This window comes from Chiloscyllium punctatum, chromosome 10 (assembly GCF_047496795.1).
Source record: "Chiloscyllium punctatum isolate Juve2018m chromosome 10, sChiPun1.3, whole genome shotgun sequence".
In the NCBI taxonomy this organism is placed as follows: domain Eukaryota; kingdom Metazoa; phylum Chordata; class Chondrichthyes; order Orectolobiformes; family Hemiscylliidae; genus Chiloscyllium; species Chiloscyllium punctatum.
Window position 1 is genome coordinate 83,497,881 of NC_092748.1, and position 13,972 is coordinate 83,511,852.

The 13,972-nt window shown below is 44.8% G+C and overlaps 1 protein-coding gene across 1 annotated transcript in view; it reads right to left on the bottom strand.

The window, feature by feature from the left end:
• Positions 1 to 13,972, bottom strand: part of mcm6 (minichromosome maintenance complex component 6) — a 34,295-nt gene that overhangs the window by 18,377 nt on the left and 1,946 nt on the right. Inside the window, exon 2 of the mRNA XM_072579694.1 lies at positions 264 to 410. Coding sequence (XP_072435795.1) covers positions 264 to 410 — 147 coding nt within the window. The remainder of the gene's footprint in view (positions 1 to 263; positions 411 to 13,972) is intronic.

Sequence of the window (13,972 nt, forward strand, 5' to 3'; positions counted from 1 at the left end):
GATGTATGTTTGTTTCAATAGTTCGAAAATTAAGTGCATCTTCTCCATGACTAATTAAAAGATTTCTCCCTTGGACTACAACCAGTTAGACCAACTGATGCTTCCTCCCCAATTATTGTTTCTTCCTAAAATCTTAAGTTTGTATATGCTGTTTTAAGACTAAGTTCCCACTACTTAATTTGCCTATTGACACGCTATATGGCACCCTGTAGCCAAAAACATGTAATTCAAGTTTCAATGTGGATTAGCAGCATTCATTTCACCTGTAAAATTCCTCTTGAATAGTGGTTGCCAGTTGCTGATTATACTGTTCCAGATCCACAAAGCTTACAGCAAGAGTGTTCCTTTCAGGACGGATTAGCTCTTCAGCATCATGCAAATATTTAACTTCACCATCACTGTTCTGGAATCTGTTAAACAAAAGATCTTATTATAAAATCCAAAAGATGTTTTTTATACTCTGGTCTGCGATAGAAAGGAATGACATTTCTGTTATAAGAGTGAGTGGAGTTTTAAAATGCCACTTGCATCATCACTACAGATATTACCAAACCAAAATGTAATCACAACAGGTTTTGAATATATTTGAGATTATCTGACAACGTAACTTATTGATGGACCAACTGCCCACAAGTAAATTAGGACTAATCTAACATGATCTTGCACACCATAATATCACCAAACTAAAACAGGTGACAAATAGTATAAAGCCTCCATCAAACAATCTATGGCAGCCTGGTGCATGGATAGCTAAGAACATTGGAAATAAGAGTGTGAGTAGGCAATTCAAACTTTCAAGCCCACTCTGCCATTTAACACTATCATGGCTGATCATATCCTGGTCTCCACTCCACTTTCCTGCCTGCTCCCCTTAGCCCTTTATCCTGTTTTTCATCAGAAACATATCTATTTCTCTCTTGAATCTGTTGATTAATTCCGCCTTCACTGCACTCTGTGACAGTGAGCTGCACAAATTCATAACACTCCAAGAGACGTAGTTTCCAATCTTAGTTTAGAACCTACCTCCTCTCATTCGATATCTATGCAGTCTTGTTCGAGGCTGTCCCAAAAAGGGGGAAACATCTGTTCAATGTACTTTAGCATTTTATATACCTCAAAGCAGATCCCACCTCATTCTCCCGAACGCCAGCGAGTGCAAACCCAAGCTATTCAACTGCTCCTCGTACAATAGGCCTTTCATCCCTGGAATCAATCTTGCAAACCTCCTGTGAACTGCCTCTAGTGTCATCACATCCTTCCTCAAGTCAGGACAGCAAAACAGGACAATATTCCAGATCTGGTCTCACTAACGTCTTCTTACAATTGTAACAATATTTCTTTACATTTCTAACCCAGTCCTTTTGTAATAAATGTCAGGATTCCATTTGTCATCCTTATTATATGCGGCACCTGCACATCCATGTCTGCAATTCGTGCACAGACACCCAGATCCCTCTGCCCTAATGTACTTTGAACATACAGTACATGTACACTAAATGAGATTAATATTTTTGCTTGGATAGTCTGAATGGGGTACACAATGTTAGATTATGAGACAGAGAAGCAGAAGTAGGCCAGTCCAATGGTTCTGTTCCACCAATCAATGGGATCCATGGCTAATATGACAAACTACTTTCCCACAAAGAGAAACAACCTCTCCACATCTACCCTATCAAGCTCCTTATGAATTTCGTTTTTCAGATGCCTCTCATTCTTCTAAATTCCAATAAAAGAAACACAAATTACTCAACCCTTTCTTCTAAGAAAATCCTTCCAAATTTAGGATCAACTTGGTGAACCATCTCTGGAATGCCTTCAATGCCAGTATATCTTTCCTTAATTAATGGGACCAAAACTATTCAAGGTATTTAAGATGATGCAGTCAAACTAGAATCTTGTATACTTTTAGCAGACTTTCAAATTTTATAAAAATACTGTGGATGCTAGAAATCTGAAACAAACGGAAGTGCTGGAGAAGCTCCATTCTGGTAGCATCTGCAAACAGAGAAAGTTAACATTTTGAGTCTGGTTTGACTCATTAAAACAGTTTAGTACCAGGTCATGCCTGACATTCTGAACAGTCATATCAGACTTGAAATGTTAACTGTTTCTCTCTTCGTCGATGTATACAGGCTTGCTGAGTTTCTCCAGAATTTTGTGTTTGTTCCCTATTTGTCCATTTCAATGAAAAGTATTATACTTTTCAATGACTTTTATCGAAGGCCAACACACCATTTACCTAAGTATGGAAGATAGCTCACTGAGCTTAAAGGTTTGTTTTCAGACATTTCGTCACCATACTAGGTATCATCATCAATGAGAGTCTCTGGTGAAGCGCTGGTGCTATGTCCCGCTTCTCTACTTATAGGTCTAGTGATAATGGATTGTGTCTTTTGGTGGCCAACTGATGTTCATGTATTCGGGTGGCAAGATTCATGGTAGTTTGTCCAATGCAGTGTTTTGTTTTCCAGTTTTGCAAACGGAGCTGCATCAAAATATTACTTCAACAAGCTACATCACACTGCAGCATCCAAAAACTAAAGAAAAAGCAGAACAGAAATACCTTTCCAACATTTTCAGGAAAAATGGGTACTCAAACACAATCCGCTGAAATAAACCCAAACAAGCAGACACAACGCAACCAAAAACAACAGCCACATTACCTTACATCAAAGACATATCAGAAATGACTCCCAGACTACTCAGACCCATTGGCACCATGGTAGCTCACAAACCTACTACCACACTTAAAGAGCATCTAAATGAACCTAAAGGATCCATTAATTTACAAGATACCTTGCAAGAACTGTAAAAAAAACCCCACTACATCAGACAAACTATGAGGGAATTTGCCACCAGGATATATAAACACTAACTAGCCACCAAAAGACACAATCCAATATCACTAGTTTCTATACACAGACAAAGAAGGACACCACTGACTGGGACAACACATATATCCTCAGACAGGCGAAACAAAGACATGCATGAGAATTCTTACAGGCATGGCATTCTAACCGGAACTCCATCAATAAACACATCTATTTAGACCCTATCTTCCTTCCCTTGAAAAAAAGAACTGGAAATGACATCACCCACCAGAAGAAACCAAGACCTATAATAAGAGAAACGGGATATAGCACCAGCACTTCACGAGAAACTCACTGATGATGTTACTTATTATGGTGATGAAACGTCTGAAAACAAATCTTCAAGCTCAGTTAGCTAACTTATATAGTTATCATCAACCGGAGCTACAAAGCTTCTCAAAAATTGTTAACACCATTTACCTGCCTCATTACTCTAAACTATGTGCAAAAATCACAAAAAAAAACAAAGTCTCCCAAATCCTTTTGCTGCAGTAGCATTCTGCAGACTTAATTCTAGTTAAATAGCATACAATTCTATGCTTCCTGCCTCAATGCATCTCATATTGTCCCACATTATATTTCAGCAGCCAAGATTTTTGCCCATTCACTTAACCTGCCCAAATCTTACTGCAGACTGTTTGCCACCTTCACCACCTATTTTCTGACATTTGCAAAATGCAGCTTTAATACTCTTGTTGTGTCCGAGAACTGTTGAATCTGAAGTTTGTGCAACGAGGCACGTAAGAGGCCACCAGGAAAAGTCATTTTTAAACCTAATTGGTCAAACACTGAATATTGTACCTACAGTCAGTCAATTTCTACTGCTTCCAACTGTCTGCACTGCCCCAACTTGGCCAGGGCTTGTATTCTCCCAATTCTATACTCACTCTTAGTACCTTTACTCTCCTCCAATCACCTAACTCAAACACTGGAGTGACTGCCATCTTGATTAGATTACTTACAGATTAGATTAGGTTACTTACAGTGTGGAAACAGGCCCTTCGACCCAACAAGTCCACATTGACCCGCCGAAGCGTAACCCACCCAGACCCATTCCCTTAAATTTACCCCTTCATCTAACACCATGGGCAATCTAGCATGGCCAATTCACCTAACTTGCACATTTTTGGGCTGTGGGAGGAAACCCACGCAGACACGGGGAGAATGTGCAAACTCCACACAGAGAGTCGCCTGAGGCAGGAAGTGAAGCCAGGTCTCTGGCGCTGTGAGGCAGCAGTGCTAAACACTGTGTCACCGTGCCGCCCATCTTAGTGGTCAGCTCCTGTTCTTTCTAGAATCTTGCATCTGTTATGAGGATAGGGAAACGGGACAACAATATCAGTCAAAGCAAGTGCTCAGAGACAGTATAGTTTTACCTCCTTCATCTTTATTCTGGTCCCTGGAAGGAGAGAGCGTGATCGCACATGTGCTGTCCCACTCTGACTTCAGTCGAAGCAAAATACCGAGAGACACAGTATAGATTTATCTCCTTCATCTTTATTCCGGGCCCTGGAGGGAGAGAGAACGATCGCCCACGTACACAGAGACATGAGTTCTCGGTCTTCTCTCTCGAATAGCAGTTTCTTCATGAATTATACAATAATTTTACAGGGAGAAGCATCCAGATAAAGCAATATATATATTTATTGGGTGACCATTACAATCAGCGAGTGTCAATAGTAAAGATTAAGCCATCTGCTGTTCCACAATGAATATTCTTAACCTTGTAAACTGGCTTCACAAAATGAATACATTTCACCTCGTTAACTGACTTCACACACTGAATGCTTCTTTATCTTGTTAAATGGCTCTACATAATGAATGACTTTTAAACTCATTACCTTTACCTCCAGCAAGTTCTTATCTGATGTGAGTCATACTCAGCTGAACCTCTTGTTTCACAAAACCCCTAAAAACCTAACTTTCTCTATCTACCCATACCTTAAACACTTTTTCATGTTGGTTTTCTACACGTGCACAGTCTTTTACTCCCTCGTAGCATCCCCCCCATTACTCAACAAACACCCTCCATTTTCCAATCAAGTAATATGTACAACATAAATTCTGCTGCAGATATTTTGTCTTAAACCTAGCTGTTTTAAACATAATCAAGCTTCCTCCCAGACATTCTCTCATCTAAGTCATCCACATTTATTGTTAATAATTATGATGGATCCAAGTTACAGGACGGCAGTGTGAATATTCCTCTTTATCCCAACAATGCCATCTATTAGGTGCACAATTTCCCCTTAATGAAACCATCCTGACTTTGCTTGATTATTTCATACATTTCTAAATGCTCTACTCTTATATATCCTTTAGAACTGATTCTACATTTTCTAGCTCAGAGACAGATAGCTGCCAGTGGAAGCAACGCATTGAACAGTGTCAATGAGAACATATCATATTACACTCTACGAAACTGCAAAGAACAGTGTCTTTCATCACTTCAGAGCATCCCAAAGCCTTTCAATAATCAATATATGTGAAGCGATAGGGCCCAGTTCTAGATATTTTGTCTTCCTTCTCTTTTTGAATATGGCAGTTTTCCAATTCTCTTGGAGCTGAGGCTAGTTCTTTCAATACCTGTCCCATCGATTGGTTTTTAGTCTCAATATTTTCCTTTGCTTGTACTTTTCTCTAATGATAATTACTGTATGTATTTCTTCTCCCTCCCTTTGCCATTTGATTAATGACATTTCATAATTAAATAATGTCTTCTACCATGAACAGTGGTGCAAAGTAATTATTCAATCTGCCATTTCCTCTTTTCCCTTTTTTAAATGTCAAAATCCCAATCTCAAAAAGTATCTCACTTTACAAAAAGATCAAAAGATCAATTTCGTGGGTAAACTCCCTCAGACAGAGAACATGGAGTGGAGGTAGCCACAGAGCTGCAGTTTTTTTTAAAAAAATGGACAGCAGTTGATTTTTAACACTCTTCTGATCTTTCTGCTGCTGTTCAGTTAGTTGATATTTCTCTTTCTCAGTATGAAAGATCTTGCCTTCCTGCGCTCTTGGCCTATGCAACATCTCCTCGAAATGGAATTAGTCAGCTTTTGGGAATTTTTACAGCTGACAGGTCAATCCTTGCAATGATAAACTTCTGGTGGACTCCATGTAGTTGAGAGCCAGAGGACCATCTATCCTCTTCGTAGGATATGCGGAACAGTCCATCTTCCGCAGCTACACTGGCACCACCCCCCCACCTTTTCCTCCGCTACATCGATGACTGTATCGGCACTGCCTCGTGCTCCCACGAGGAGGTTGAACAGTTCATCCACTTTACCAACACCTTCCACCCCGACCTCAAATTCACCTGGACCGTCTCAGACTCCTCCCTCCCCTTCCTAGACCTTTCCATTTCTATCTCAGGCGACCGAATCAACACCGACATTTACTATAAACCGACCGACTTCTATAGCTACCCAGACTACACCTCCTCCCCCACTGGTCCTCACCTATCACCCCACCAACCTTCATGTACAGCGTATCAGCCGCCGTCATTTCCGCCACGGACTCCAAACGGACCCCACCACCAGGGATATATTTCCCTTCCGTCCCCTATCAGCATTCCGAAAAGACCACGCCCTCTGTGACTCCCTCATCAGGTCCACACCCCCCACCAACCCAACCTCCACTCCCGGCACTTTCCCCTGCAACCACAAGAAATGCAAAACTTGCGTCCACACCTCTCCCCTTACTTTCCTCCAAGGCCCCAAGAGATCTTTCCATATCCGCCACAAATTCACCTGCACCTCCACACCACATCATCTATTGCATCCGCTGCACCCGATGTGGCCTCCTCTATATTGGGGAGACAGGCCGCCTACTTGCGGAACATTTCAGAGAACACCTCTGGGACACCCAGACCAACCAACCCAACCACCCCATAGCTCAACACTTCAACTCCCCCTCCCACTCCACCAAGGACATGCAGGTCCTTGGATTCCTCCATTGCCAGACCATAGCAACACGACGGTTGGAGGAAGAGCGCCTCATCTTCTGCCTAGGAACCCTCCAACCACAAGGGATGAACTCAGATTTCTCCAGTTTCCTCATTTCCCCTCATCCCACCTTGTCTCAGTCAAATTCCTAGAACTCAGCACTGCCTTCCTAACCTGCAATCTTCTTCCTGACATCTCCGCCCCCACCCCACTCCGGCCTATCACCCTCACCTTGACCTCCTTCCACCTATTGCATTTCCAACGCCTCTCCCCCCTACCTTTTATCTTAGCCTGCTAGACACACTTTCCTCATTCCTGAAGAAGGGCTTATGCCCGAAATGTCGATTCTCCTGTTCCTTGGATGCTGCCTGACCTGCTGCGCTTTTCCAGCAACACATTTTCAGCTCTGATCTCCAGCATCTGCAGTCCTCACTTTCTCCTCAATCTTCAGTGGGGCAATATTGCAGCTTTCTGTAGATTTTGATGATATGGGTAAAAGTTTTGAGTCCATAGAGTCATGGAGATGTACAGCATGGAAACAGACCCTTCAGTCCAACCCGTCCATGCCGACCAGATATCCCAACCCAATCTAGTCCCACCAGCCAGCACGCAGTCCATACCACTCCAAACTATTCCTGTTCACATACCCATCCAAATGCCTTTTAAATGTTGCAATTGTACCAGCCTCCACCACTTTCTCTGGCAGCTCATTCCATACACGTACCACTCTCTGCGTGAAAAAGTTGCCCCATAGGTCTCTTTTATATCTTTCTCCTCTCACCCTAAACCTATGCTCTCTAGTTCTGGACTCCCCGACCCCAGGGAAAAGACTTGGCCTATTTATCCTATCCAGGCCCCTCAATTTTGTAAACCTCTATAAAGGTCACCCCTCAGCCTCTGATGCTCCAGGGAAAGCAGACCCAGCCTTTTCAGCCTCTCCCTGTAGCTCAGATCCTCCAACCCTGGCAACATCCTTGTAAATCTTTTCTGAACCCTTTCAAGTTTTACAACATCTTTCCGATAGGAAGGAGACCAGAATTGCATGCAATATTCCAACAGTGGCCTAACCAATGTCCTGTACAGCCGCATCATGACCTCCCAACTCCTGTACTCAATACTCTGACCAATAAAGGAAAGCATACCAAACACCTTCTTCATTATCCTGTCTACCTGCGACTCCACTTTCAAGGAGCTATGAACCTGCACTCCAAGGTCTCTTTGTTTGACAACACTCCCTAGGACCTTAACAGTTAGTGTATAAGTCCTGCTAAGATTTGCTTTCCCAAAATGCAGCACCTCACATTTATCTGAATTAAACACCATCTGCCACTTCTCAGCCCATTGGCCCATCTGGTCAAGACCCTGTTGTAATCTGAGGTAAGCCTCTTCGCTGTCCACTACACCTCCAATTTTGGTGTCATCTGCAAACTTACTAATTGTACCTCTTATGCTCGCATCCAAATCATTTATGTGAATGACAAAAAGTAGAGGGCCCAGCACTGATCCTTGTGGCACTCCCACTGGTCACAGGCCTCCAGTCTGAAAAACAACCCTCCACCACCACCCTCTGTCTTCTACCTTTGAGCCAGTTCTTTCTGTACCCAAATGGCTAGTTTTCCCTGTATTCCAGGAGATCTAACCTTGCTAATCAGCCTCCCAAGGGAAACCTTGTTGAATGCTTTACTGAAGTCCATATAGATCACATCCACTGCTCCGCCCTCAATCGTCTGTGTTACTTTTTCAAAAAACTCAATCAAGTTTGAGAGACATGATTTCCCACGCACAAAGCCATGTTGACTATCCCGAATCAATCCTTGCCTTTCCAAATACATGTACATCCTGTCCCTCAGGATTCCCTCCAACAACTCGCCCACCACCGAGGTCAGGCTAACTGGTCTATAGTTCCCTGGCTTGTCTTTACCACCCTTCTTAAACAGTGGCACCACATTTGGCAACCTCCAGTCTTCCGGCACCTCACCTGTGACTATCGATGATACAAATATCTCAGCAAGAGGCCCAGCAATCACTTCTCTAGTTTCCCACAGAGTTCTCAGGTACACCTGATCAGGTCCTGGGGATTTATCCACCTTTTCAAGACATCCAGCACTTCCTCCTCTGTAGTCTGGACATTTTGCAAGCTGTCACCATCTATTTCCCTACAGTCTATATCTTCCATATCCTTTTACACAGTAAATACTGATGCAAAATATTCATTTAGTATCCCCCCCATTTTCTGTGGCTCCGTACAAAGGCCGCCTTGCTGATCTTTGAGGGGCCCTATTCTCTCCCTAGTTACCCTTTTGTCCTTAGTATATTTGTAAAAACCCTTTGGATTCTCCTTAATTCTATTTGCCAAAGCTATCTCATGTCCCTGTTTTGCCCTCCTGATTTCCTTCTAAAGTACACTCCTACTTTCTTTATACTCTTCTAAGGATTCACTCGATCTATCCTGCTGATACCTGACATATGCTTCCTTTTTTTCCTCAACCAAACCCTCAATTTCTTTAGTCATCCAGCATTCCCTATACCTACCAGCCTTCCCTTTCACCCTGACAGGAATACACTTTCTCTGAATTCTAGTTATCTCATTTCAGAAGGCTTCCCATTTTCCAGCCGTCCCTTTACCTGTGAACAATCAACTTTTGAAAGTTCTTGCCTAATACCGTCAAAATTTTTTCCTTCAACAACAACCTCTCATTCTTCATCTCAGGAGCTCCATTCTCTAAAGGCCAAAGTTCACTTTGGCTTCTGTCTTCCTTGTTACATACATCTTACTAAAAAGTGTGTTTAAACCCTAATATCAACTTGAACTGATGCATTCTGGCCACTGAACAAAGCTACAATGTAGCCTAGGAATAATCTTAATAACCTTAAGTTTTAAGAAACAAACAATGAATATGTTGAATTTTCAAATATGAGCATCAAGGGAAAGAGATAGTGATTTGCAGGGCTTTATTTGAGAGACTGGAGATACGTTTGTTTACATGCATTCTAATGAAGTTTTACAATCTTGACTTGGAGTCTAACGGTATAATTTTTATTAAACATTGACCTGAATTTACTAACAGGGATCCAATGAGAGGGAAAGTCAAAACAAACCAGAAATTGTATGCACATGCCAAAAAGGATTCCCAAGAAGCTTACTTCAACACTATTACAACAAAATTTAAATTGAATGATTATTCGTAACTCGAAAATGGCCACTGTGCATATGCAGTCTGCGATGCAGCTAACCACGAATCTGTAGCAAGTATGTGTATGCACCAAAACATAAAAGTAAAATACTGCCGATACTGGAAATCTGAAAAAAAGCAATACTGAAGCAACTGAGCAGGATTGACAGCACACATGAATAGAAAAACATACGTTTCGAGTCCAGTATCTTCAGAACTGAATTTTTGTTTACATTTTTGTGCAGCTTTCTGTATTTGAAACAGTAACACTTCATCTCTGCATAGATGCTGCCAGAGCTGCTGAGTTGCTTCTGCATTCTCTGAAACAAAAACAGAAATTGCTGGAGGAACTCAGTAGATTTGGCGGCACCAGTGGGCAAACAGAGTTAACATTAGAGCCCGGTGACTCCTTATCAGAAATGTTGATCAGAAGTTTTCATGAAGAGCCACCAGACTCAAAACATTAACTCTACTTTCCCGCAGAAGCTGCAGAGTTTCTCCAGTAATTTCTGTTTTTATTTCAGATCTCAATTTCAGTAATCTGTGCTTGTTTCATAACCTGTTGATGCACATCTGACACCAAGTAGGAGCTTGCTCTATTTTCTACTGGTTGATCACAAGAAGAAAACATGGCATTTTACTATCCTGTGGGTACCTACAGGGCAGTGCTCCAACCGCATTGTAACCCGGTGCCCAAAAATAGTTGCTATGTACCTGGAACTGGTCAAGGTGAGTCACTGGGTGACATAAACAGGTGCAGCAGCACCCTTAGGCACAGCCTCCTGGCTCCCTGGGCAATGTAATGGCAGAAGACAGATAGGCGGCAATAGAGTCCAACATTGCACAGAACTTCTGGTTAGTGTATATTTGATATGAGGTAAAAACAATGACTGCAGATGCTGGAAACCAGATTCTGGATTAGTGGTGCTGGAAGAGCACAGCAGTTCAGGCAGCATCCAAGTAGCTTCGAAATCGACGTTTCGGGCAAAAGCCCTTCATCAGGAAAGTATATTTGATATGAGGTAAAAACAATGACTGCAGATGCTGGAAAGCAAATACTGGATTAGTGTTGCTGGAAGAGCACAGCAGTTCAGACAGCATCCTGATATGTTCTAAACAGACATTATAGTACACCTGAGATGTAAGGTAAAAACAATGACTGCAGATGCTGAAAATCAAATACTGGATTAGTGGTGCTGGAAGAGCACAGCAGTTCAGGCAGCATCCAACGAGCAGCGAAATCAACGTTTCGGGCAAAAGCCCTTCATCAGGAATACAGGCAGTGAGCCTGCAGCATGGAGAGATAAGCTAGAGGAGGGTGGGGGTGGGGAGAGAGTAGCATAGAGTACAATGGGTGAGTGGGGGAGGAGATGAAGGTGATAGGTCAAAGAGAAGAGGGTGGAGTGGGTAGGTGGAAAAGAAGATAGGCAGGTCGGACAAGTCAAGGAGACAGTAAGTGAGCTGGAAGTTTGAAACTAGGATGAGGTGGGGGAAGGGGAAATGAGGAAGCTGTTGAAGTCCACATTGATGCCCTGGGGTTGAAGTGTTCCGAGGCGGAAGATGAGGCGTTCTTCCTCCAGGCGTCTGGTGGTGAGGGAGCGGCGGTGAAGGAGGCCCAGGACCTCCATGTCCTCGGCAGAGTGGGAGGGGGAGTTGAAATGTTGGGCCACGGGGCGGTTTGGTTGATTGGTGCGGGTGTCTCGGAGATGTTGCCTAAAGCGCTCTGCTAGGAGGCGCCCAGTCTCCCCAATGTAGAGGAGACCACATCGGGAGCAACGGATACAATAAATGATATTGGTGGATGTGCAGGTGAAACTTTGATGGATGTGGAAGGCTCCTTTAGGGCCTTGGATAGAGGTGAGGGAGGAGGTGTGGGCACAGGTTTTACAGAAGTTTTCCTCCTCTCTCTACAAGAATCTCAGGGAGTCCCTCTCCCACTGCAACTCCCAGGTCATTTCCTCTGCTCTGAAGCTCTTCAACCATGTTGTGAAACAAACTCGGTACCACAGCCACATTTGCTTCCTCAGTGCCTGCCTCCGTAACCAACTCATCCCACACGGACTCCAGACCACCTTTAAACCAACAGAGTTCGGACCCGAACAGGACAAACAGTACAGACTACAGATTCAAAAACACCAGCAACAGTTCTCCTTCAAGATCCTCCGCTCCACGCTTGCAGCAATGCGCCGGCACCTAACCTCTCTACAGTCAGCCCTGCCTCAGCTGAGGGCCACACTCTCTCAGAATTGCAAAGGACCCACTCTGTCCTACATCCTCAGGAGAATTCATACTCTCAACAAACAGTATTTCAATTCCATCTCAAACATCAAAAACTGTAAGTACAACAAACTTTTATCCACCCACCTCCATAACCAGCGCTCCTCAAACATTCCAGAAGATTCCCCTGGCCTCGGAAACGCCATTAGCCATGCGGCTGACGCAGCTACCACTCCCACAGCCACTTCCGGCCCTCACATCATCGCTGATGCCACACGCTCAGTGACTCCCGCCACCCCTACTGCCATGATCACCACCACTTCCGCCTCCACCAGCGCCACTCACCTGCATTCTGCTGACACGCCCCCCACAGACCCCACTGTCACTATCCCCACACCCCAGAACCCCGAGGGCAACATCACCCCAGCTCATGCCTCCACCCCCATTCCCCCCACCATCACACCCACTCCAGGTACTGGCTCCGATCCCACTCCCAGCTCCACACCCACACCAGATCCCAGCTCCCGGCCCTGCCGAGTTTTCACCATCCCTCCCACTCACTGAGGACGAACGATCAGTCCTCAGCAAAGGACTCACCTTCATCCCCCTCCGTCCACGCATCAATGAATTTAATACACGACGTGACATTGAACAATTCTTCCGTCGCCTCCGCCTCCAAGCTTACTTTCACAATCAGGACTCCCGCCCACCTTCCGAGGACCCCTTCGCCCACCTCCAACACACTGCATCCACCTGGACACCCCGCGCTGGCCTATTACCTGCCCTCGACCTCTTCATTTCCAACTGCTGCCGGGACATTAACCGCCTCAACCTGTCGTCCCCCCTCCCCCACTCCAACCTCTCACCCTCACAACGCGCAGCCCTCCAATCCCTACCTCACCATCAAGCCAGCGGATAAAGGGGGCGCAGTGGTAGTCTGGCGCACTGGCCTCTACACCGCTGAAGCCAAACGCCAACTCGAGGACACCTCTTCCTACTGCTCCCTCGACCATGACCCCACCCCCCATCACCAAACCATCATCTCCCAGACCATACAGAACCTCATCACCTCAGGAGATCTCCCACCCACAGCTTCCAACCTCATAGTCCGGGAACCCCGCACTGCCCGGTTCTACCTCCTTCCCAAAATCCACAAGCCTGACCACCCTGGCCGACCCATTGTCTCAGCATGCTCCTGCCCCACTGAACTCATCTCTACCTACCTCGACACTGTCCTATCCCCCCTAGTCCAGGAACTCCCCACATACGTTCGAGACACCACCCACGCCCTCCACCTCCTCCAAGACTTCCGTTTCCCCGGCCCCCAACGCCTTATCTTCACCATGGATATCCAATCCCTCTACACCTCCATCCACCATGACCAGGGCCTCCAAGCCCTCCGTTTTTTCCTCTCCAAACGTCCCCAACAGTACCCTTCCACTGACACTCTCATTCGTTTGGCCGAACTGGTCCTCACACTTAACAATTTCTCCTTTGAATCCTCCCACTTCCTCCAGACCAAAGGCGTAGCCATGGGCACACGTATGGGCCCCAGCTATGCCTGTCTCTTTGTTGGCTATGTAGAACAGTTGATCTTCCGTAATTACACCAGCACCACTCCCCACCTCTTCCTCCGCTACATTGATGACTGCATTGGCGCCACTTCGTGCTCCCGCGAGGAGGTTGAGCAATTCATCAACTTCACCAACACATTCCACCCTGACCTTAAATTTACCTGGACCATCTCTGACACCTCGCTCCCCTT